Source organism: Peromyscus eremicus, chromosome 3 (genome assembly GCF_949786415.1).
Source record: "Peromyscus eremicus chromosome 3, PerEre_H2_v1, whole genome shotgun sequence".
NCBI classification, from domain to species: domain Eukaryota; kingdom Metazoa; phylum Chordata; class Mammalia; order Rodentia; family Cricetidae; genus Peromyscus; species Peromyscus eremicus.
The window spans coordinates 123,882,122-123,907,047 of NC_081418.1; the positions used below are offsets into that span (position 1 = coordinate 123,882,122).

The 24,926-nt window shown below is 43.4% G+C and overlaps 1 protein-coding gene across 9 annotated transcripts in view; it reads right to left on the reverse strand.

Moving 5' to 3' along the window:
* Rad18 (RAD18 E3 ubiquitin protein ligase) overlaps positions 1-14,526 on the reverse strand; it is a 96,405-nt gene extending 81,879 nt beyond the window's left edge. For 3 of the 9 annotated variants that reach the window (XM_059258314.1, XM_059258313.1, XM_059258316.1), the window contains exons 1-4: positions 13,383-13,848; positions 11,422-11,503; positions 6,506-6,567; positions 5,280-5,350 (exon numbers count right to left, since the gene is read on the reverse strand). In XM_059258314.1, the coding sequence (XP_059114297.1) occupies positions 5,280-5,350; positions 6,506-6,567; positions 11,422-11,503; positions 13,383-13,544 (377 nt within the window). In that variant the 5' untranslated portion in view covers positions 13,545-13,848. Of the gene's footprint in view, positions 1-777; positions 843-5,279; positions 5,351-6,505; positions 6,568-10,827; positions 10,871-11,421; positions 11,504-13,382; positions 13,849-14,392 lie in introns of those variants that run through there. The other 6 variants (XM_059258321.1, XM_059258315.1, XM_059258317.1 and 3 more) reach the window with 6 other exon arrangements.
* Between the last annotated feature and the right edge of the window lie 10,400 nt (positions 14,527-24,926).

The window sequence follows — 24,926 nt, forward strand, 5'->3', positions numbered from 1 at the left end:
AAAGCAACATAGCGGAAAAATAAGAAGGCTTGCAACTGAATAAAGGGCAAACATGAAGGCTGAGAGGAAGCAAGATGGCAGGCAACCAGAGGACTAACTCAGAAAGGACTTGGGCTCCTGCTCCAGTGAGATGGAGAATTCAACCATCTGGATGTTAAATGCTCCCTGGAGGCCTGAGTGTTCAATGGTGTTAGTCTGGGGGTTGCTGTGGATCTAATTTAAGAGGTAGGTCACGATGGGAGGTCCTTAAGGCCGCTGGAGCATGTCCTAACACAGGACTATGGGCACAGTCCTTATCTTCTGTCTCTCACCTGGAATGCAAGCACTTGCTCCAAAATGTCCTTTTACTACAACGTACCATCCTCACCAAAGACGTAAGCCCAGAAGACCTCCCAATCTTGGACTGAAAGCTCCAGAAGGACCAAAGTCATCTTTTCTCTTTACACATGACCCGACTTTTTGCTTTAAAGGAATCACTTTAGTTACTACCATCAGGAAGGATTTTAGGAGAGCCTAAGTAAAAGTAAGAATACAATTAGGAAATGGTCATGGTCCAGTAGGATGGCATTGACTTGGACCAGATTCTAGATAGTAAGGTGATCAAAGACTCAGCCTTGGGAAGCATTGTGAAGATACAGCCAGTGGGACTTATTAGTGGATTAACAAATTAAGTGGTAATAAAAGCAAGTTCAGAGAGACACCAAAAGTCTTTAGCTAGAGTAGTTAAAAGGATAGTTTCAGTGCAGGGCTGAGCAGACAGTAGGGAAAAGTGCTCACCATACAAGCTCTACAACCTGAGTTTGGGTCCCCAGAAGTCGTATAAAAGCCAGATGTAGTAACACAACACCTGCAATCCCAGGGTGCCCCTGTGGAGAGATGAGAGGCAGACACAAGACAAATTCCAGAAGCTCAGGGGCCAGCTAGGCTGTTTATGCAGTGACAAAGAGATCCCATCTCAAACAAAGTGGAAAAGCAAAGAATGATATTGATAGTTGTCCTTTGATCTCCACGTTGTTGGGTTTTTGTTTATTTGTTTGTTTGTTTTAACTCTTTACTCTTTGGGGGACCTGCCACCCAACTCCCAAATAATCACAGAGACTTATTCTTTCTTATAAATGCCCAGTCTTAGCTTGGCTTATTTCTAGCCAGCTTTTCTTAACTGAAATTATCCTATCTACCTTTTGCCTCTGGGCTTTTACCTTTCTCCATTTTTATATATCTTTTCTTTCCTCTTTCCCATTTCTCTCTCCTGCCTAGCTACTGGCAATTCAGCTCTTTAGGAGACCAATCAGGTGTTTTAGACAGGCGAAGTAACAAACAGCTTCACAGAGTTAAACAAATGCAACATAAAAGAATGCAACACATCTTTGCATGATTAAACAAATATTCCATGGCATAAATGAATGTAACACATCTTCAACTAATATTCCCACAACACCTCCATACACATACCATGGCACACACGTCCAACACACACACACACACACACACACACACACACACACACACAAGTGCTGCTGTTCACGGAGTCACAGCAATCATCTATGGAACAGAGAAGAGCATCAGCAGTCCCCTCTGCACATGTTAAGCATTATTTGCTCTTAGGAGGCTCAAGGATAAATATGAGATACGCTGTTGACATGTGGAAGAAAAGTCTGTTGGAAGACTTGAGAAACATGAAAAGAGAGAACATCTAAAACCAAGAAACATTTTATAATTTATATACACTAAAGTAAGTTGAGTGAAAATGCTAATTTCCCAATTGATGTTTACATTGAAATGGAATTGGTCACTTTCCCTTATGAATCCTTATCAAAGTGATCTGGCACTGCAGAACCTAACAGCACTCATCACAGACACTCAGCTATCTCAAGGACAGATTATGGACTTTTAGAGCTGGAAAGACTATCAGAAAGGAATCAGCATTTTATTATACAGATGGGTAAATAAAGTCCCAGGTCCAAGTCATCAAGTCATCTAGTTGGAAAGCATACAGATTAGATCTCAGACAGCTGGCAGAGCCACAAAACAGCCCGCCACAGGGCATCTTGCTCTGAATATAATAACTGTGACTCAGCAAGTATAGAAGAGCTTGCTGACTTGTTAACTACACAAGTAGCCTCATCTCTTTAGAATGTAGAATGTGGCCAAGAATCAAAACTCACAATATGTCTCTAGGTGCATAAGTCATTAAGGCCATATAATGAATTTATCTACACCACTGGAGTCCCTGCAAGTGTTTGCTCTAATCTGAAACACACAAACAGCAGCTTAGAATCATCTGATGAAGAAGACAGAGGCCGCTAAAGCATTTTTTTTTGTCTTTTTTCATTTTACATGTATGAGTTTTTACCTACATGTATCTGTGTACTATGTGTATGCAGTGCCTGCAGAGGCCAGAAGAAGGAATTGAGTCTCCTGGGACTGGAGTTAGAGACCTTTGTGAGCTGCCATGTGGGTGCTAAGAATCAAACAAGAATCAATGTGTGAGATGGAAAAGCACAGTAGTGACAGAAATCTGGTTTTGGATTCCTATGTACTAAGTACTATCGAAAAGACCTTCATATAACTCTCATCTGTAATCCCATCAACAGCATCATTTATCTTTTCAGATGAAGACACAGAGGTCAAAAGGGTAAATCTCTTAATTGTTATCATAACTAGAGAACCAGGACTGGAGCCCAGTGCCACCTGAATGTAAAGCCAGCATGCTATCAATGACAACACAACCACAACCACAGGGGAACTCACATCCTGCTTGTAAGATGCTAAGAGCATTATCTGCTGTAATTGTTATCTAAAATGTTCTTGTAAATTCTCTGACAATTTCAAACATATAAAACTGTACTCTGACCATATTCACCTCCCTTGCCCTCTATTACCCTCCCCCCCTTCCCTCGGAACTCTTCTTCCCAACAAGCCCTGGTCCTATCTTCCTACTTTCATGTCTTCTGTTTTGTTTTGACCTACTGAATTTACTTGGGGTTGCATGCATGAGAATAGGTCTGGGGTTACTTACTAGAACAGAGAAGGCTTACCAATGGCTACCTCAGTAAAGAAAATGACTTCTTGCCAGGTGGTGGTGTTGCACACCTTTAATACTAGCACTGGAGGCAGAGGCAGGCAGATCTCCAAGTTCCAGGACAGCCAGGACTACACAGAGAAACTCTATCTCCAAAAAAAAAAAAAAAAAGAAAGAAAAGAAAAGAAAATGACTCCTCATTCCCTAAGAATCATCAACTGCCTTGGGGAGGGGTCAGACTAAAATGTGTATATTCTTACATATGGAGTACCAAAAGAAAGCTCCAAACTTGACCAACCCAAACAATTCATAAAACCAATACTATAAATGGAGACTGACCTCTATTAAAAAAAAATAATAATAATACTTTTACCACTTAGGGCAGGAATAATGCTCTCCTTACAAAAACACAACAACAAAAAAAATCTAACTAAACTTTTCTTCAAAACAGAAGATTAAAAATGTCTTCCCTAAAACACAGGGTATTGTTATGTAACCCAAGCTAGCCTCAAACCCATGATCCTCTAACCTCTGCTTCCCAAATGGTAGAATGAAGGAGAGCTACCACACCTGGCTAAGAACATTTAAAATGAGCCAAGAAAAAGTGTGTTCTTTGAAAATGAATGCCAAAAGGTCACTGTAATGTAATGTAAATGTAAAATAAAAATAAAAATGTAAAAGATCCATATCATCCTGTATCTGAAACCTCTTAAATTATTTCCCATATCTTCCTATTATTCAATTTAGAATATTAAATTTTTAAAAATCAAAATGGCATGTGAAATGGTAATGGCAGATGAGAAACACAAGAAATAAAATCAACAAGCAATATAAATACCTTACATTTTCATCATAAGATTAAAGTTCTTCCCTCATCAATCTTAGACCAGAGTTCAAACAAGTAATGATATCGATTAACTTCTATTTCATCCCTATTCATTCTGCAGATGACATACCATAGCACTGCACATGGTGAACTTCCAAGAAATGTGCACCTCAAGGATGACGGTAACAGTGGTAATGCCAAGAAAGCAAGCACAGGAGAATGACAAGAGCCCATCGGGGAGCTTCAAATACAGACACACAAGCTGAAGAGACGGCTCAGTCATTAAGTGACTTTGGTGGAAGCAAGATGACCTGAGTTAGCCCCAGGACCCCCATAAAAAGTTGGGGCTAGCCAGGCAGAGACAGGCAGACCCCTGAAACTTATTAGCTAGTCAGCCTACCTAAATTTTCGAACTTCAAGTCAGTGAGAAACACTCCCCAAAAATGTGGAGAGTGATCAAAGACAGACACCCAATACTTATCTCCAGCTTCCATACCCTCACACACATGCAAGTGTAACTATGTTAACAAGTACACATGTCACATCCACACATATCCCTCCCCCCTGCAAAAAAAAAAGTATTGATAGACAAGAGACTACAATAAGAAAGCAATGACTTCAACAGGAGAATCAGAGAACCACGTAGTTTCTTAATCTAGAAAAATACACCATCTTTCTGTGGCCTCACTAAGGAAACAGCTAACTAGAGTTACTGGAATAAGCATTAGGAAAATGAATAAATGTACAATTCTAATGGCAGTCTGATGATATTTTTAGAAGCAAAGTAAAGTATCTCCAAGAATGTTCCAACAAGCCAACAAGTTCTATATACGGACATGTGAACTAATAACATGATTAAAACAATGTCAGATATGTTTGGTAAAACATGCCTTTTTATACCCTTTTGGGTAACCAAACTCGTATTCACACATTCATGCACTTGACAGTGAAGGAGCAAAGCTATATACGAGAACTTTACAGAGAAGCAGTTGCATGTCTCACACAGCATACCATATTATACATGCTGAGTAAATCTGATTAATAGGTTAAAACATACAAACAGAACCAATTACAGGTATGTGTACACGAAAGTGTTAGTATACACAACTGCATAAACACATATATTCTCTCGTGCTGTCCACTAAAAAGCCTCAAAGCCTAACACCCCAGTAGCAATACAACACCAACTATGAGTAAAGAGCCAATTTAGCTACCCTTTGACTCTTCGTTGTTCAGAAGCGGAGACTTTCTGTCACATAGAGAAGACCCTATGACTCCATATTAGAGCCTCGCATGTGTGCAGTGGCTATCATCACGTCCCTTCTTCCGCTCCAGGATGCAACCCTGCAGTCCCTAACTGAACGGGGATGGGGAGGAGGTGCACACAAAGCGCAAAGGCAGTTAGGGGTTAGTCACAAAACTGAATCATACCGTGCAAAATTCATGCTTTTTACCAGTTCATCTAAAAGGCGATTATTTCTCAGGTCTGGTTCTGTTACTGTCTAGAAAAGAGAAACAACAGATGGAAAAGGTCAAAAACAGTAATTAATTTGTCACAATCTTGCTTTTGAAAATGTCTGACCTGTCTTCCTGGAGCTCTCTGTCCCACTAGTCTTCCAGGAAAGCCTCAAAATAAAGTGAATTCATCTCATACTAACGCAGAACTTTAGCCAGTGAATCAGGACCTGCTAACTGGAAGCCTGATAACAGCTCTCAAAAGCATGTTAAAACTATCTGCTATTTACTCTGCACCAATTAAGACAAAACTCAACATGAGCAAGGATTTTTCTTCAAAATACCAAAACTCTAGCTTTCCCCAAATTACTCAGAAACAGAAGAGAGGAGTTTCTAAGTAATAACACTGCAAGAGGCATTAAGTGTTCAAAGAAGGTTAAAAATAAGAACTCAAAACTACAAAAACACCATCCAGCACTGCAGCATGGATGCTATCTGGTTCTCCTTGGTGCTCAGTCCAGCTGAACAAAGGCAGCACAGCAGTGGCCAAGACCTCCGAGGCTGGAGGCAACTGCACTGTTTATGGCACAGGGAAACAGTTTACAGACATCCTGACACCATGGTCACACCTCGAGCTCCTGGCAGTGTCCTGTTCAAGACAGCATGTCTCTTTTTTCTCTCCCCAGACACAGGTTTAACTTCCCATTCCATCTCCCTCTCTACCTGTCCTCACCTCAAGAAAAAGCTTCAGGGACAGACAGCATACTTGCTGTTTTTTGTTCTGACGGGCTGGTCTGGGAGGGTGGTAAGAGTCCAGGGAGGCTTGGGTGAGCCCAGTTGTCATGACACTCTTGCCTCCTCTACAAACATAAACACCAGTCCTTCACAAACAAAGAGTCCCACCAGTAGTTTTCATCCAAAGTGACAAATTATAAATAGTTAGGAACCATAAAAACATAAATTATAGGAGTCAGGGAGTACTATATAGCCTTTTACTTCACAAAATACATTTAGGGTATAAAAAATCTGATGAGAAGTAGAACAAAACCCAAGTCTCTTATGTATACTTCAGAAGTCTTTCCCAGAAACAGTCAAGTGGCTTAATTCAGGACTACATATGATCCCATGCATTTCTGTGGACACAGAAAGCAAAAAAACTTGCCCCAATCAACAAAATTTTTAAAAAGAAAATAAAAACTTACCACACAACAAGTTGGACACTGTGTTTTATAGGACAAAAATTTTCTTATACAGAGAGAACAATCTGAAAAAGACACAAAATGTAACAATACAGGAAGTTACACTATTCGGTAATGTAGGAATCTGACTTTTAACAAAATTTTGGCCTAAGACTAGAGTACTTCTATCATTATATCATTATAGTTTTAAGTTTCTAGGGCCTTCTTGCTCCACAAGTATCTACACATGTAACTAAAAGCATTGTTAAGGAAAGGAAACGCATCTAGTGCAGCGCATTTCTAAGCTCTCACAACTCTGTAAGCACACACCACTCCCTCTTTGCTCCATGTATAAGCCACGGGAACACATAGAAGCCCTAGGCTTATTTTACACATGTGCCAGATACCCACATCCTAACCCTGTGATGCCCACCACCCTACACTTAACAGATGCCAAAACAACACACGGGTCTAAGGTTTTTTAGAGCCAACAAAGCACAGGACAACTATATTACAAGTCAAGCAGGAACTAAGTATCTACTAAATTCTTCATAACTGAGGCAGCAGCGTCAAATGCACTCCCAAAGAAAACTATCTGGTGTAATAGATAATACCCCAGTAGTGACTCCTCTACCCCAAGCCTAAGTTCAGCTGAATTAAGTTGAGGAAGCAAAAACAGTATGATTTTGATGATGCAAGTATTCACAAATAAAGTATTGCCAAGCTCCAACAACAGTACCCCAAGGGGGAAAAGGAAGGGACATATGGCCAAGGACAGGCAGAAAACAGGTTGAGCTCTTCTGGGCATTGCAAAGAAGCTGCAGTTGCCATTCATTTATGAACAACCTGAAAAACCAAAAACTCTCCTCAGATCCATCAGAAAAACAAAGTCACAGGCTAAACTACTACCCCTCCCCAAAAAAACTAGACAGGCAGCTGTACAGGGAAGAGAGTCCCCAAGCAGAAAGCACCCAGGAACCAGAAAAGAAACTTGTACTGAAGCCAGCACCAAAGAGAACATCTGAAGTGTGACCGACAGTTGCTGGAAATTTCTGAAAGTTGGTACCAAGAGTGGGATTATTCTGACAGACCTGAGCATGCTGTCTTTTGGAGGAATGTGGAAGGCTTAGACTCTGGACTAGGAAAGCAGTTGAAGTGGGGCTTAATGGACATCCTAGTTGGAGCTTGGAAGATGACAGTGCTAAGAGCACATGGACTAAGAAGGCCCAGCTCAAAAGGTTTCAGAGGGGAACAATATTAGCAACTGGGATAGAAAACAGTCTTGTGATAATTTCGGCAAAGAATGTGGCTACTTTCCACACTTGACCTATATTGAAAATAATGGATTAATTTCCTTGGTAGAGGAGATTTTAAGACAGTTGAATACTAACTCTGTCCAAGGTTCTTAGTAATCACTCTTATGCAGGTCTACAATGAAAAAGAGCAAGTGGGGGAAAAAAAGTAATTTGGGAAGAAAAAGAACAACAGAAAATTTAATGTCAGAGCCAAGGATTGTGCTGAAATAGATGAGAAGATTAACGAAGACCTGCTATACAACAGAATAAAGGGAGGGGTGCACTCAGGGTGAGACCCCATCCAGCTAGTAAATGCCTGAGGAATTTTCTGCTGCTGAAAACAAAGGAAAACTTGTCCAAATGTAACTCAAGGAGGGGGCTAGGCTCTACCCCAACTGGGCAGTAAAACTTGGCAATGTTATCAACATGATTCTTGCTTTCAAGTCATGAGGATACACAAGAAAAGTGGTTGTGGAATCTTCCTCCATGGCTAAATAAAGCCACTGAGGTCAGGCTTTCGGCAGGGGAGTCCCAGCATGGAGGTCCTGAAAGGCTATTGCATGAAGCTGTGACAGTGAAGCCTGGATTGTGTTCGAGACCCCAAGATGTTAGAGGTACCAGAGCCTTGGGATATCTGCCAAGGAGAGTTGTACATAGGGAGTATGTGGAACCAGGCCAAGAGCAAAGAGTGTGCTGCAGTCAGCAAAGCAGGAGGGGAAGAACCATCTCAATCCTCTGACATCAGACATAGAGCTAGGGGAGCTAGAGTTTGTCCTGCTGGGTTTCAGTCTTCTGTTGGTCCAGTATTTCCTCACTGTGCTCCTCTCCCTCCATTTTGGAATGGTAAGGTATATTCTATGCCACGGTACATTGGAATTATGTATAATTTGCTTTTTGATTTTGAGTTTACAAGAAGTTACAATTAAAATACTGCCTTGAGTTTCAAAAGAGACTTTGTACTTTTAAATTGTGTTGAGACTGAAAAACTATGGGGACTTCTGAAGCTTGACAAAATGCATTTTGCATTATTATATGGCCACAAACCTATGGAGGCCAGTTACTGGAATGTGGTGATTTGAATGAAAATGGCCCCACTGGCTCATATATTTGAATACTAGGTCTCTACTTGGTGGAACAGTTAGGGAAGGATTAGAAAGTGTGGCCTTGTTCAAGGAGGTGTGTCACTAGGGGTAGACTTTGAAGTGTCAAAAGACTCACAGAATTCCTGGTTAGCTCTCCCTGCCTTGTGGTTGTGGATTAAGATGTGACCTCTCAGCTACTGTCCCAGCACCATGCTGCCTGGCTATTGCCACGCTTCCCACCACGACTGTCATGGACTCTTAACCCTCTGAAACTGTAAACCCAAATAATCGCTTTCTTCTATAAGTTGCCTTGGTCATGGTGTTTTATTACAGCAACAGAAAAGTAATTAAAGACACACAATAAGAAGTTTCCCAGGCAATATTTTAAGTCTCAAATTCCTAAACACGGCTGCTGCTGAGCTCAGGCACCTACAGGGAAGGTTACTGCTTTTATTTTAAACTCTACTCTCACTTATATTAATTCAGTGGATGTGGGTCATAAAACACACACACACACACACACATCACTTTAAATCATACTAATTCAACAAAAATTTAATAATTATTTTTAGCTGATAAGAAAACACCATCCAATCAACTAAGGCCCAGTACTCCAGAATGTCCAGGAGCGCAGCTCTGCATAACTTTGTGACCCTCATCTGTAATAACAACACAGTGACTTTGGGGCTAGTTTAACTAAGCTGCTTCTTAACTCATTCAAACTTTAATAACTAAGTGCAAACATAGTGTTTATTGCTTGTTTCCAAAAAAAAAAAAAAAAAACAAGCAGAGTGAAACAGAATAAAGTCATTTACAGTGATGAATCCTGGAATGTTTAAGGAGCAGCAAGCAATAAATAACTAGGATTCAGAGCCATCAATCCTATCAACCCAAGACAATACCACATGTTAGATCTAGCTATGGATAGATCTATGGGTATTTCAAAGACCGCATTAACTGAAATGGGAAGAACTTTATCTGATGAAGAAACTTAACTGTACTTGTTATATGACATATCTGTCAGAACTCATTGAACATGCTCATTTTAATGTATGATTTTTATTGTTTGTAAAGATATTAAAATACATTTAGAAACAGTTCCCAAAGTTGATCTTGGCTATTCATATGACTCTACCTGGAAGAAAACTATCATTTGTAAAGACCCATTGTGGTAGTTTCAAAGAAATGGCCTCCATTTTCTCAGGCATTTAAATACGTGGTTCTTAGTTGGTGACATTGTTTAGGAAGGCTTAGGAAATGTGGCCTTGCTGGAGGAAGTTAGTCACTAGGAGCAGGCTTTGAGAGTTTAAAGACACTGTCCATTTCAAGTTCCATCTCTCCACTTCATGTTATGGTATGAGATGTGAGCCCTTAGGCTCTAGCCTCCAGCTCCAGTGCCACCCTTGCCTGCAGCCACAATTCCCTGCCCTGCTGTGATGGTAATGGACTCTTATCTCTCTAGCAGAAAATGCATCAAATAAACCCTTCCTTCCATAAGCTGTCATGGTGTTTTATCACAACAATAGAAAAGTAATGATAGTTCAAAATGGGCCAAGTAGTGAGGGGGTTTGTTTTTGATATGTCTATTATATGTGGAAGCACTTGTCTGGGTATGTACATATGGATGCCAATGTTGTGTGTCTTCCTCAATCACCCTCCATCTTATTTTTGAGACAAGGTCTCTTTGAACCTGAAATTCACATTGTTACTGTTGGTTTTCCAGGTAGGCTGACTAGAGTGAGGCCCCAGGATTTCATCTGTCTCTGTCCACAAATGCTAAGGCTATAGATGTACACCACAACCCTTGGCTTTTATGTGGGTAGTAGGGATCAGAACTCATATCCTCACTTTACCCACTAAACCATCTTCCACAGCCTCAAGTTATGCATATAAATTCTCAGAACTATCTTCTGAAGTAAAAACTACTCAACAGACTATGACATTTAGAGAAACGTTGGGCAATAATTACAAATTCATCCACTTGGTAAGTGGCACTCAAGAGTCAAGCGGAGGTGTGTCTACAAAGCCGACATCTGCCAGCATCTTATTATGACGTCATAGAACTTTTTGTCAAAGCTCTTCCCCATCTTTTTTAAAGCCACACTGAACTGATTTTTAACTTTCGAAGACAAATATCAATTTGAAAGCAGAGGAACAAAAAAGTTCATAAATCTAAGCATTCGATAAACTAGATGGCCTAAATGACAGGTTAATGAAGCTCCACAATCTTAAGCTATTAAAATACTTAGGAGAGTGGCAGAGCACTTGCCTAAGTATGTTTGAGGGTTAAATCCACACCACCTAACAAATAAAAGAATAAGCTTATCCCTAAGCATTTAAAACATATTTCTAATAAAGAAGATAAGCAATGCTACTGCACTACTCTTTTAAGTCTCCCACAGCCTTGCAAGAAACTGCCATATTCAAGACAAGGTGATGACATAGACCTTCTTAAAAGTACAAGATAGAGGAATGAAAAATAAAAAATGAACATGTGAATGAATCTTCAGTGTTAATGAAAGCTATCTTGGGCTTTTACTAACATAAAACAAAATGGACTTACAGTTGTGAGAGCACTGGGGTATTATCACTGCAATGTTGAAATACTCAAAGCAAATTCCACAGCGAAGCAAATCATCTATTGTCTGAAATATAAAAACACATGTGTATCAGCAAGACAGCAGCAGCAGGATCAATGCCTGGCACACAACTTTCCCTCTATTCCCCTAAAATTAATTCCACACTTACTCAAAATCTAACTACAGAGAAACAGCAAAGTATCATCACAAATAGAGGAAAAAAAAAAAACTCCCCACAAATATTTAAATTTGCTGGGTGTGGTGGTGCACGCCTTTAATCCCGGTACTCAGATCTCTCTGAGTTCGAGGCCAGTCTGGTCTACAAAACGAGTTCCCAGAAAGCCAAGAGCTGTTACACAGAGAAACCTTGCCATGAAAAAACAAAAATAATAAAATAAAATAAAAATAAATTCAAATTAAAATCAAATTTCAGGTTATGCCAGCTGCTCTGGACAGCCAACACTGCTGGTTCCTGTGCCACACTGTTAGCCCTGCCTTCCTGCTCTTCTTCTCCCGTGTTTCTAGCTCTTCAGAACCCATCCTCTGGCATATGGTCACCACTTGGTAGAAGATATCAACAGTCATCACACAGCTTAAGAACCACGTTGGAGACTAGGAAAGGCAAACATTACAAAGGCTCTAGTGGGCATGACAACATGTACCTGCAATCCTAGCACTTCGGACTCTGAGACTGAAATACCCATCCTCCTCATGGTCGTCCAATACTTATGCATGACACACCATAGTGCAGCCAAACAAGGAAGCCTTCAAATAGCTAGCTACAGTCAGTGTCAACTTGGACAACAAGCTAAACAGAACAGGATTTATTCTTACAACTTAAAATCTTTTAATTTGTTTAAGAAAGGTACTGAGGGCTGGAAAGATGGCCCAGAGGTTAAGAGCACTGGTTGCTCCTCCAGAGGACCTGAGTTCAGTTCAATTCTCAGTAATCACATTGTGGCTCACAACCATCTGTAATGAGATCTGGTGCCCTCTTCTGGCCTGCAGGCATATATGCAGGCAGAACAATGTATACATAATAAAGATTTAGATCTGGCTGCCATCCTGAGCTACACACACACACACACACACACACACACACACACACACACACACACACAAACACTGAATAAAAATGTAGACTAGAGCCAGGGATAGTGGCACACATTTCCCAGCACTTGGGAGGCAGAGGCAGGAGGATGGATCTCTGTGAGTTCCAGACCAGCCTGATCTTCACAGTTTTATGACAGCCAGAGCTACAGTGAGACCCTACTGGAAAAAAAAAAAAAAAAAGCAAAAGTATATATTCCATATATGAAGAAAATTCTGAAAAGGTACAACAAAGTGATAAATCATAGTTACCAAGAGCAGGGAATCAACGAGGGACATGGCAGGAAGATCTGTTTCATTTTATGTATTTCTTAAATCATATGAATCTATTACTTAAAAACTGTAGAGACTCAGCAGTTAAGAGCATCAGCTGGCCCTGGGTTGGATTCCTGGCACCCATAGATGGCTCACAACCATCTATGACTCTGGTTCCAGGGGTGTCGATGCTCTCTTCTGACTTCTACAAGCACCAGTCATGAATGTAGAAACACATACATACAAACAAGCAAAACACTCCATGCACAGAACAAATGTTTAAAATAAAGAATTTAAATACCATTATATTATTATATATTACATATATTATACATTATTATAAGTAAATGCCATTATGGTGACACATACTTTTAAACCTAGCACTTCAGAGGCAGGAGCAAGAGGTTCCAAAGCTAGACACCAGCTTGCGCTAAGGAGCAAGCTCCAAGCCTGCCTATACTACACAGGGAGCCTGTCTCAAAATCAAACACAAACAAAAAAGTTGTCATTAACAATTCATATGATGAAATATTACATAGCTATTAAAAACCTGTTTGTGCTGGGAGTTGGTGGCACACACCTTTAATTCCAGCACTTGGAGGCATAGTTCGAGGCCAGCCTGGTCTATAGAGGGAGTTCCAGGACAGCCAGGGATACACAAGAGAAACCCTGTCTCAAAAACAAAACAAAACAAAACAAAATCTGCTTGCAAAGAATAATCAATTGTTATAGGTAAATACATTGTTTTTATGAAAAGGGAAAAGCCTGAATTCAGGAGTGATTCTTAGAAGAAAAAAAAAAAACACAAAAACAAAAAAATATCCGCCCAAGTAAATGTTAAGTGAAATAATTCAGTGTGCAATAATTTTTTAAAATGAAAGGCTAATTGCTGGGCCTAGGTTCTGATCTCTGTTTTAAAAAGATGTGAGCCAGGGATGGCCAGTGACCCATGACTTTAAACCCAACGCTCAGGATGCTGGAGCAGATGGAGCTTTGAGTTCGAGGCTAGCCTGGTCTACATACTGAACTCCAAGCCAGCCAAGGGCTAGAGTAAGACCTTGTCTCATAAATTAACAAAATAAATAAAAGTTTAAAAAAAAGAGAGATGTGTCATTATTGAGTAAGGCAAGGCAACATCAGGGAGAAACCGGTTGCGGTGTGCTAAGAACGAGAAGCACCCCTGAACCTCTGCCAGAAATGGAAAGTCATGATAAGCAGATCCCCTGCTTTGGTACGTGAGTATAAAAACGTCATCCGATGTAACGTCCACCCAAACCACGCGTGATGTCGCTGTGAACACAGGGAAGTTCTCGGAGGATGAACTGTCACCATCGTTGACACTGCGTTACAATGACTATATCCTGATGACGAGGCGGTTGTGACTGAGACCCAAAACATCCGGTTCGTTAGGGCGGCCATCCTGGGCTCCCCGCGTACGGCCGCCATGCGTTCCCGAACTGTCTCGGGAGTTGGAAACTGAGGCCCGGCGTCGCGAGGCCGACCAGGGCAGGGCCGAGGCGGGGGCGCGCGGCCAGCGCCGCCCCGCTCGCACCCGCGCCGGCCGCGCCCCGGCCTTCCCGAGACACTCACCTTCATCATCGCCAGCCCCGGAGGCCACCGCGGTTCGGCCAGGGCCTCCATGGTCGCACCTGACAAGACCGCCAGCTACCGGCCTGCCACGCAGCTCCTCTACTCGAAATTCCCCGCGCTACGGCATACGTCGGCAACGCGCGCCGCGCTCGAGGCGAAGCGCGCAGCATGCTGGGAGCTGTAGTTAGCCTGCGTCAGGCTTCAGTGTCTTCGGAAGCCCTCCGAGGAAAAGTGTGAATTCCAGGGTGCAGCCTGGAGTGGTGCAGTCCTTAGACCCCGGGGAACAAGAGGATGACTGGAAAATTAAGGGCAGCTTGAATCTGTCTTAGAAAATGAATAAACAAAAGATTCCCGGAAGTGATTGATTATTAGGAAAAAGACAGTCAGGAATCAAATGAAGTCTAAGCCTTGATAGAGTTTTCAAGGCCTAGGCTCCTGTCTTCCCCTCAGGTCGTACTCTCTGGTTGCTATAGAGATCTGTCCTGCTCCTTGCAAACATCTACAGTTACACTTCTGTCTCAACCCTGCTTTCTGTGAGCTTTCTGTGGCATCCACCAGAGCCACATAGAGCCTACATGATCTAAATAGGAACTCTTGCCTTAAGTACAGGGGGATGCGTCAAATGCAGTCCTATCCCCACTAATCACGTGCTCTACGCTCTACCACTTACCTACTCCCCCAGCCCGTACCTCTAAATTTTTAATTTAAAGTTACTTCTGTTCTTCAGAGATAACCATTGTTAATATTGGCATTTAGTTTCCAGATGTTTCCCATGCAGACAGAGTTTCTCCTTGACCAAACTTCAGTCCGGCTCCTGAACCATCTCCTAGCCAATCTTCCTTGTAAGGCCCGGTTTTAGCAGAGAGCATTATTAAATCAGTTTAACAGGAGCCACAATCTCCATATCAAATAACTCCAACTGCTTGATAGGTTCCTCATCCTCATCCATCTCCCAGGTGATGTCTTACCACACTGACCTGTCTCCAGCAAGGATCCTTTTAGGCTGGTTTAACCAGAATCCCATCATCTACATGTGGAATGCTAACCAACACACAGCCAGCCTGGCCACTCAGCTCAGCATTCACCCCCTGCCTTCTGTGGGCCTCCACTTTAGTAGGTCTCAGGGGCCACAAGTTAGTCCAGCTGCCACCCAAGACAGAACCTGTAGCTTGCCATGTCACTGACATCCATGTGGCCCATGCATTCACTCATGCAACATGTTTGTTTTGAAGGCTTACAATGGGCCAGGCATGTGAGCTCTCCTGGGAAGTAGGCAGAGATGCGGTTGTCATCATAGACACTTTACTGGGGCCCAACAGGTTAGGGCCTCATTCTTTGAGTGTTCTTCATAAAGGGACCTCTGTACTCTGAGCCAACTAATTTTTCCTAGCCCACACTCACGTATGAATTGGGCAATAATGCCATAAACAACATTTAGACAATAGACTTTAATATCTATCACAGTAATAGCTAACACGTATTAGACCCCTGTGTTCAAAGCACTGTTGTGTTTTTACATCTATACACTTATTCGGCTTATTAATTTATTATTCAGAAGAAAGAGAAATAGGTCATGGGTGCAGGGCATTTTGCAGATAAGTAGAAGCAGGGTTTGAACTCAGGCTGTCTGGCTTTTGAGAATATACTAACTACCACAGAATATTCTCCTAAGAATCCAGTCAAGGCAATTCTTCTCACTTACAGATATAGGAACAGAGTGTCAGAACAGTAAAACGATTCATCAAGGTCACATAATTTTGTCAGTGGCAATGCTCAGGCTTAATCCAGATTTTTAACTTCAACCCAAAGAGATCACCAGAGACACTTTATTGAGCAGACAAGGGCACGCAGCGCCAAATCTGAGAATCCCAGGACACGGGATTGAGCAAACCAGCAAAGGGAGGATAAGTGGAGGGTTAGGTGCCTGGTGGATTTGTACCAACCAATCAGAGAAGAGTATGCAAATGAACTCTAGGTTGAGTTGGGTACTGTTGGATAGTTGTGGGTGCATCAGGAGCAGGTATCTGTGCAAAGATAGGACAATAACAATAAAACCAGTGTGCAGTAGTTATTCCTTTAGAGTCCCGTCTGGATACTGAGTAATTAAGTTGGCAAATGGCCGGGAAAGTAAAAAAGAAATATATGAGAAAAGAAGTAAGAATGGGGAAGGGGGGGGAGGAAGTGGAGAAGAGGGGAGGGAGGGAAGGAAAGAGAGAGAAGAGGCAAGGGTAAGAAGGTACTCCCTTCTCTGTACAGAGCCTCAAGGCCACATGCCATTCATCTCTGAAGCCTTGCCCTCAGCTACTTGGTGAGATGGGATGAACAGGCAGATCACCAGTGAGCTCACATTCCCATGCTGTCTTTTCCTCCTGAGCTGAATGTTTCTCTCCTGTTCTCTTTAGGAGCAACCAGGAAGCTAAACACTACTCCAGGTCACCAGACCTGGGGAAGAAAGTACCAGGGGACAAGCAGATTCCAGAAGGCCACCATGGGCTCAGAACAATACACTGACACCTCCTCCCTTTCCTTCCCTTAAGACTCCAGAACCATTCTCCTGTAACAAGCTGCCATCTGTCTCTGAGAAATCTGTCCTTCTTTTAGATCAATAAAGAGTTTGTGCTTCTTTATTTAGGAGCAAAAACAAAATGTTCTGTATTTTAAAAGCAGACTAGAGTTGGCAGGATCTCCCACAACACTTAGCACCAAGCAGAGAGCCAGGCAAGGACAGCTCCATAAAAAAAATTATTCCCTGTTTATCTGAAATTAATGTTTAACCTGGTCATCCTGTGCTTTTATTTGCCAAGTCTGGCAGCTCTAATCAGAGCAATGTCCTCCCAGCCAAGTGGGGGCCTGGCTTGGACTCACCCACTCACTCTTGATGTTTCACGGTCCTGAGCACCTGCCAAAAGCATCTTTGCATCTTACATTCCTCTCTGCCCTCCATCCCCTCTCCTTCTATAACCTGCCTCACTCTCGTAGAGAGCTTGGGGTTTTGTCCCCACTTCCTTCCTATCTTCCTTCCCTCTCCCTCTCTTCCATTCTTATTTTTATTGTTCTTGTCTGTCTGTTTGCAGTACTAGGTATCAAATCCAGAAGCTTAACTGAACTAGGCAAGCACTCTACCACAGCGCTATAGCCTCAACTTCCCCCGAGACACACACACACACACACACACACACACACACACACACACACACACACCTCTAAGCTTTAGTTATTTTGTGTTTGAGTGTTTTGCCAACATGTCTGTCTGTCTGTACCACATGTATGACAAGTGTTTGCAGAGGACAAAAAAAAGGGGGACACTGAATCCCCTGGATCTAGAATTATAGATGGTTGTGAACTACCATGTAGATACTGGGATTCGAATCTAGGTCCTCTTTAAAGAGGAGTAAATGCTCTTAACCACTGAATCATCTTTCCAAGCCTCAGCCTTTTGTTTTTTAAGACAAGGTCTAGCTATGAAACTTCCTGAGTGTTGATACTCCAAGCTGTAGGGTACTACAAGATCCAGCCCCTCCATTCATTTTGTTAAATGTTTCCAGCCCCCTGACACCTTCCAGCCAGGGCCTGAACTACAGAAGTGGACAATTCAGATGTGGTCCCTAATCTTGAGAAGTGGACACCCCAGGTTTTGGGGGTGGGGCAAAGGATGGAGACAATATAGACAAGACAGTACAAAAGAAAGTGAATGAATACAAATTTCCTAGCATGGAAAATGGGTGTCAATACATCAAAAGCTGATGGTTCAATGGAGGACACCATGAATTGGATGCCCTGGGAAGTCTCCTACAGGAGGTAACATGTGCATAATGACCCATTTTGGAAAAGATACAGGCAGCCATGTTAAAAGCCAGGGTGAGGAGTTCCTGGCTTTGGCAAAGTGTCTGGATTTCAGTGCATATTAACTTGAGCAAGTAGTTGAACCTCTCTATGCCTCAGTTTTCTCATCTGTAAAATGAGCTGATCTCATTTTAAGATGTATGCTAATGCATTACAATGACATTTGGAATTCAAATGCAAATCGAACATAGAGAACATACATGACTTTAAAATCTTAATGATAGATATAACAAATTAACTATATTACTTCCTGTATTATTCTAAAATTTTGAAAATTTCTATCAAAATTAGTTGTTTACTGTCTGCCATCTTACAAGTGGCCACATGGGGGCAACATAGTATCATACAAGAGCAGTGCTCAAACAGGCTAAAACATGGTCAATCACCACATTAATCCATAGTTCATTTATGTCTTGTTTTTTCATTTAATTGACTTTAACGAGCTCTGAGTATGTTCGGGGTCCTTTTCTGAACCATAGAAGAAAAGAATCAGGGCATAGTGACAACCACCTTTAATCCCAGTCCTCAGGAGGCAGAGGCAGGCAGATCTCTGGGAGTTCAAGGCCAAGCACAGCTACATAATGAGATCCTGTCAAGAAATAATGAAAAAAGAGAGAGGGGGAAGGGAGGGAAAAAATAGGGAAGGAGAGATCCCCCTGCCTCACCCCTGCCTTTCTGAGAGCATGTGTGTAGTTTCTAGAAGACAGGAAGGGGGCTGTTACTAGCAGGCTCTGCCTGGATTATGCAGGTACTGGTGTCTGTTTGGAATAGAGATGTGGCCAGGCATTTTGGAAAGAAACAAATTATTCTGAGAAGCAGAGACAACTGGTCACTTGTCCTGAAAGTAGACCTCCTAGTCAGGTTTACCGATTACCAAGCATGGTTTGAGGAAGACTATCCTACCTCTCTGAAACTGAGGCTAAAAATAGTTTGAATTTATAGCTTTTCTGTTAGACAAGAACAAGACAGTCCATGAGACTCATTTAGAACAGTGCCTGAGGAATCTGGAGAGATGGCTCAGTGATTAAGAGTACTGGCTGTGCTTGCAGAGGACCCAGGTTCAATCCACAGCACCCATGTGATCAATAACTCCAGTCCCAGGGGATCTGATGCCCAAGACGTTAACAAAGTACACTCACATACACACGGGCAGTAAGATAAAGATAAATAGAAATTTTAAGTGCCTGGTGTGGAATAATCTTTTTGTACACTGTGAAGACGTGTCATTCTGATTGGTTTAATAAAAAGCTGAATGGCCAATAGCTAGGCAGGATTTCCAGGCACAGAGGATGCTGGGAAGAAGAAGGGCAGAATGGAAGGGAGATGACAGGGGTTCAGGGTAAGCAGCATGGGCATTACGAAGTAAAGCCATGTAAAGGAATGTAGATTAAAGATACGGGTTAATTTAAGTTATAAGAGCTAGTTAGAGCTGTAGGCTGAGCTTTCATAATTAATAAGTCTCTGTGTGGTTATTTAGGAGCTGGGCTGGCAAGACAGAGGAAGACTCGATACAGCCTGCCTCAGTTCCCTTGGTGGAGTGCCTACCCAGCATGCACAAAGCCCAGATTTCAAACTCTAGTACCATAAAAACTAGGTGTGGTGGCACAAGCCTGTAATCCCAGCCCTCAGGAAGCAGAGGCAAGAGGATGAAAAGTTCACACCAGTAGAGTGAGTCTAGATCCAATCTCAAACGGCAAACAAACCCACCATCTTGGAGCAGAGCCTGACCAGGTGTAGACTCTTCCTGAGAAACATTTACATTTCTAAATGTCCCCATTTGGAGCGAGGGGACAGAAGCAGCCCACGGAAGACCCCAGGTCTTTAAGAGTGGGACCCTAGAATTAAGCTTCCTTAAAGGCAAGACTATAATTGTAACTGTTGTTCACTGAGGGTTTTCTCTGTGCCACCACTATTCTAATGGCAAGCCCATGAGGCAGGCACTGTTGCTGTCTCTACTTCAGAGATGAGGATCCTGGTAAGTTAAAGGTCCTCATCAGAGGGGGTCCCTGAAGAGAGGCTAGATTGGGGGGGGGTGGAGAAAAGCAGTCTTCTGGAGAGGATGCATCCATTGCACTCAGGAACGCACAGCTGCTGTAGTTGGCTGTAAAAGATCAAGACAGTCAACATTCCAGTATGGAGCGGGGCGGGGCTTGCTCCTGAGTGAGGCGCGCTGGACAGCTGATAGCTTTGGGAGGAGAGTTAGTCTTATTGACGAGTGTAGCCCCTGGTAGGTCAGCCAAGCTCCAGAGGATGGAGTACAAATTGGACTTGGTGGGTTATTTGAAAGTGAAAGAAAGAGAGAGAGAGAGAGAGAAGGCAAGAAGTTTGAAGGAGGTTGCGAAGTGGGGAATGGATCCAGAAAGAGTCAGGCGGAGGATTGAGGGTGTGAATATGATTAAAATACAACTGCATGCATGAAATTCTTAGAAATACAAATTCTAGCTGGACAGTGGTGGCATACACCTTTAACTCCAGCACTCGGGAGGCAGAGGCAGGTGGATCTCTGTGAGTTTGAGCTAGCCTGGTCTACAGAGCGAGTTCCAAGATGGGCTCCAAAGCTACCCAGAGAAACTCTATCTCAAAACCCCCTACCTCCCCACCACAAAAAAAGACTAAAAATTCTGATTTTTTTTTTTAATAGACTTTTCTTGCGACTTCCCAGGAAGGAGGGAAGCCAGGACTTCAACACAAGCAGCCAGGCCTCAGAGATCCACTAGGGCGATCAGCCTACTGCTGCACCAGCGTGGGCTGGGGTGGGCACCTCTATGATGAACAAGTATGTGCAGGAGAGATGGGAGAGAAAGAGAAGCGGAACAGTGTGTGCATGCTGAAGAGAGGCAGAACTGGAGACTCAAAGGCGATAAGGAACAGCCTGATGTGAGAGGCCTGCCCTGCCACCTGAGGCCACGGTGACATCTGGACAGACCCATGATGCTGCTGAGGACAATGTCTGGGTCCATGGCCTTTCTGCAGCAGCTGACTGTGTCAACGTCCATGTCACCACCAGATGTCATGTGACCTCCTTAGTTTGGGCTGCCATCTAAGGCCGTGTTGATGTCTGAGTACTGCATTGAGCTAGACCAAGCCCTCACCAGCCACGGTATGGTGGTGCCGGAGGTGATGTGGATGCGAGAGAGCTGGTGATGCAGGAGAGCTGGCCTGCCCCTGTCAGCGGAGGCACTAGGGAGAGCTGGCTCTACCCCTCACCTGGGCAGCATGGGAGAGCTGGGCGTGGGTGTGGGAAAGCTGGCCCCATGACATAGGTATGGGAGAGCAACCCCATCCCTCACCTGGGCGGGGTGAGAGAGCTGGCCCCTGGGGGTGTGGACATGGGAGAGCTGGCCGGTTGACCAGCTCAGCTGCCACCCAGGCCCAGATCCAGGGCTTTTATCTGGCCCACTCCAACACCTACCCCATCTGTGAGCTGCTGAAGTGTGTGAAGGGGCCTGTCCTGCAAAACCAAAGCGGCAGGATCTCCATGACTCAGGGAAACAGCAGGATATCTGAGAGGCGTCTCGTTGAGGGTCCAGTATTGATGCTACAGCAGAAGCCAGAGGACTCAAACCAGACCTATACTCACTGTAATGAACATTTGCAAGTAAGCTGGTTGGAAAAAGGGTAGACTGTGTGACACACTGTGACACACCACAGCTTCCACAGAGAGACTTTTTTTTCCATTTTCTTTTGGTGGGAAGTTACAAGGGTGGAGGGCAGATGTGGAATGACAGGGGGAATGGTTGGGATTGGGGTGCACGATGTGAAATTCACAAGAATCAATAAAAAAAAAAATCATGGGGAAAAAAAGACTGTGTTTCTCAGGGGTGACCCCTGGAGGTGGGCCTGTTGATGGCCCCTTGCAGTTTGTTTTGGTGTCACAGTTCAAAAGGCAAAACCTATCTTTCTTGAAAAATCATCCCTGGTTATCTTGATATGGTCAAGAAAAACAAACTTGAACTTCTGGCTCAAGAATGGGCATGTAATCTGACTAAATTAGCAACAGTCAGACCCACCCTCTACTTAATGATTGGTCCACAGAAGCATGTGACTCAAGATAGACCAATCAGAGACAGTCCTGGGACTTGGACTCCCGAGCTGGGGAAGAGATAAACTTTTTCCAGCCTAGGCGGCTAAGTGCTAAGGTTTAAAGCCGGGATTCCTTTGGGCTGTCTTCGTTACCACTTGGAAGGAGCAGGATGGGTGAACGGACCGGTGCAGGAGGGAGACCTGAAAGGCGGAGGGCCCGAACTTGACATCTTGGATCTCACCTTCCCATCCTCCATCCAGTTCTACCTCCCTGGGCACTGGTGGGGTGCACCAAGTGCCCTTTTTCTGGTCAGCCAGGCCATGCTGGGTTTCTGTCACTTTGAACTGAGTCCTACTTAATGCATTTCTCAACAGCTTTAAGGAAGCAAGGACCAAGCTATTGTCAATGGATGAAAGACCTGTGAATGTCAGGCCAGACAGAATTTACAATGAGAAAAGAAAATCTTGTTTCACACATGACAGGAGTCTGAAGTGGCCTGGGAAGAAAGGTCTGCAGCTTTGCCACATGTGAGTGAAGGGCTCTAGCCTTGTTGGAGGAAGCGTGTCACTGTGGAAGCATGTCACTGTGGAAGCAGGCTTTGAGGTCTCACACATGCTCAAGCCACACCCAGTGTCATAGTCTACTTCCTGTTACCTTCTGTTCAAGATATAATCAGCACTATGTCTGTCTGCCTGCTGGCATGCTCCTGCCATGGACTGAACCTCTGACACTGTAATTGAGCCACCCCAATTAAATGCTTTCCTTTATAAGAGTTGCCGTGGTCATGGAGTCTCTTCACAGCAATAGAAACCCTAAGACAGCATGTGAAGCACTCCGCATACAGCACAAACTTGATGGACGTCATCACTGGTAGGTGGAAAACGTTAGTGTATTTGATTGAGCATTTTGTAGTGTATCAGTCAGTGACTGCTGTGTAATTACCACCCTAAAATGGAGTAGGACTGAAAAACCATTGCTGTGTCTCATTACTCACAGGCCTACAGGATAAGGCAGCTCTCAGAATCTCCTGTGGTAGGCTATTCTATGCTGACACAGTCTGGATGGCAATGACAGTACCCTAGTAACTAGGAGCTTGTCTACCCCTGCTTATGGTTGTCTATTCCCTACTTTAGGGATAAGCTACTTTAGGGGTAAGCCTGTGGCTCAATTCTAAGGATGGAGAATCATCAGCCTCTCCTGAGGCTGAAGAGGTGCAGGTAGTAGAGGCTTTGTGCATTAAGTAGCCACTAGGCTGTGGTGAGCTAACGAGAGAAATAGCCTAAAACAATGCCCAGCTCATCCTTGCCTCATCCTGAACTTGAAGACAGCTCCAGTCTGGGATTTCTAATGTGGTGCCAATTCTCTCTTGCTTGAGGTTGCTAGGGTTGGGGGGGTTTGTCATTGATAAATCAACAATTATTAAACAGATCTGAGCAGGAAGTAAACATTTCAGCTACCGAGCATGCGTACTTGCCGGGAAAGCAGCCGGACAGCTAAAATCTGCCCTTTGTGCAAATTGTGTGCCTCAGAGTCAGAGGCACCGTTCTGTGAACTGTTGAGTCAGAATTGATTGGGGTGATTGTTTTGTGCAATCAGGCTATGAGCAGCTTGAGAACCGGAGGATAGAAACCGGGTCTCATCCATCTGTGTCCCCAATAGCTAACTTGGGGCCAGGCATATAAAAAGATAATCGTCAGATGAAAGGCTTCTGATTTGGGGCTCCTGGATGAGCATGGTTGCTATGACAAGTAAATGGGTTATGGAATGCATAAAGAAATGTTCCATAGCTGAAGAGCCTGACTTAGCAGGAGGCTACCATGGAGTGTGGGATATGAGTGAGTATGGTAGGCACTGGGAATGTGGAAAAGACCCGTTCTTTTTTGCACAGAGACTGTTTCATGGAGATCCACCAGGGGTGGTGGAGCCTCAGGCCCTGAAGTCTTCCTTGACTGCAGCAGGTGGCTACAAGACACTCTCTAAGGATCCTAGACCCAGTTTGGGGTCATGAATACATAAAGGCAGCATGAAGCACATGAAAAGCACACGGTTTGGTAAACAGATGGTTCAAATCCTTGCTCCTGGGCTTCCTATGCACACCTTGGTTAGGCAAGCCAATCAACCTCCAAGACCCTCTGCTTTACCTCTTGCAGGATTGAGTCTAGGAGCAACTCCCTGCAATGGCTGTTTTGAAAATCAGATGAGGGATTTCCTGGGGGAGGTGTAATCTAGTGCTTGGGACAGAAATGACTGGTTAACGGTGCACATATATGCACACATCCACACCTACACCTATCTCAAAAGTCCAAGAGGTTGTATTGTGTTTAGACAACAAAGGATAAAATTTTGCATATGCCTTCATACTAGACATCAGTGCTCTGAGGCTCTGGCAATTTGTCCTTAAATTTTTAGGACACTTCTGGGAATGTAAAAAAGATCCAGCTTCTCCTTGTCTTAGTTTTCCAATGCCCAGTCCTGTTTCCAGCCATCTTCTTAGCTCTCTACACTTGAAGTAGCAGTCGGTCTTTCTTGCAACTTTGACTTTCAGCTGAAGTATGTTTTCAGGGTGGCCGACGGGGGAAGTAGCCGTCAAAGTGAACTGGAGGGTAGGAATGCCACTCTGGGCCCTCTACCCATACCTGTCACCCTTGCAAACAACCACAGACTATG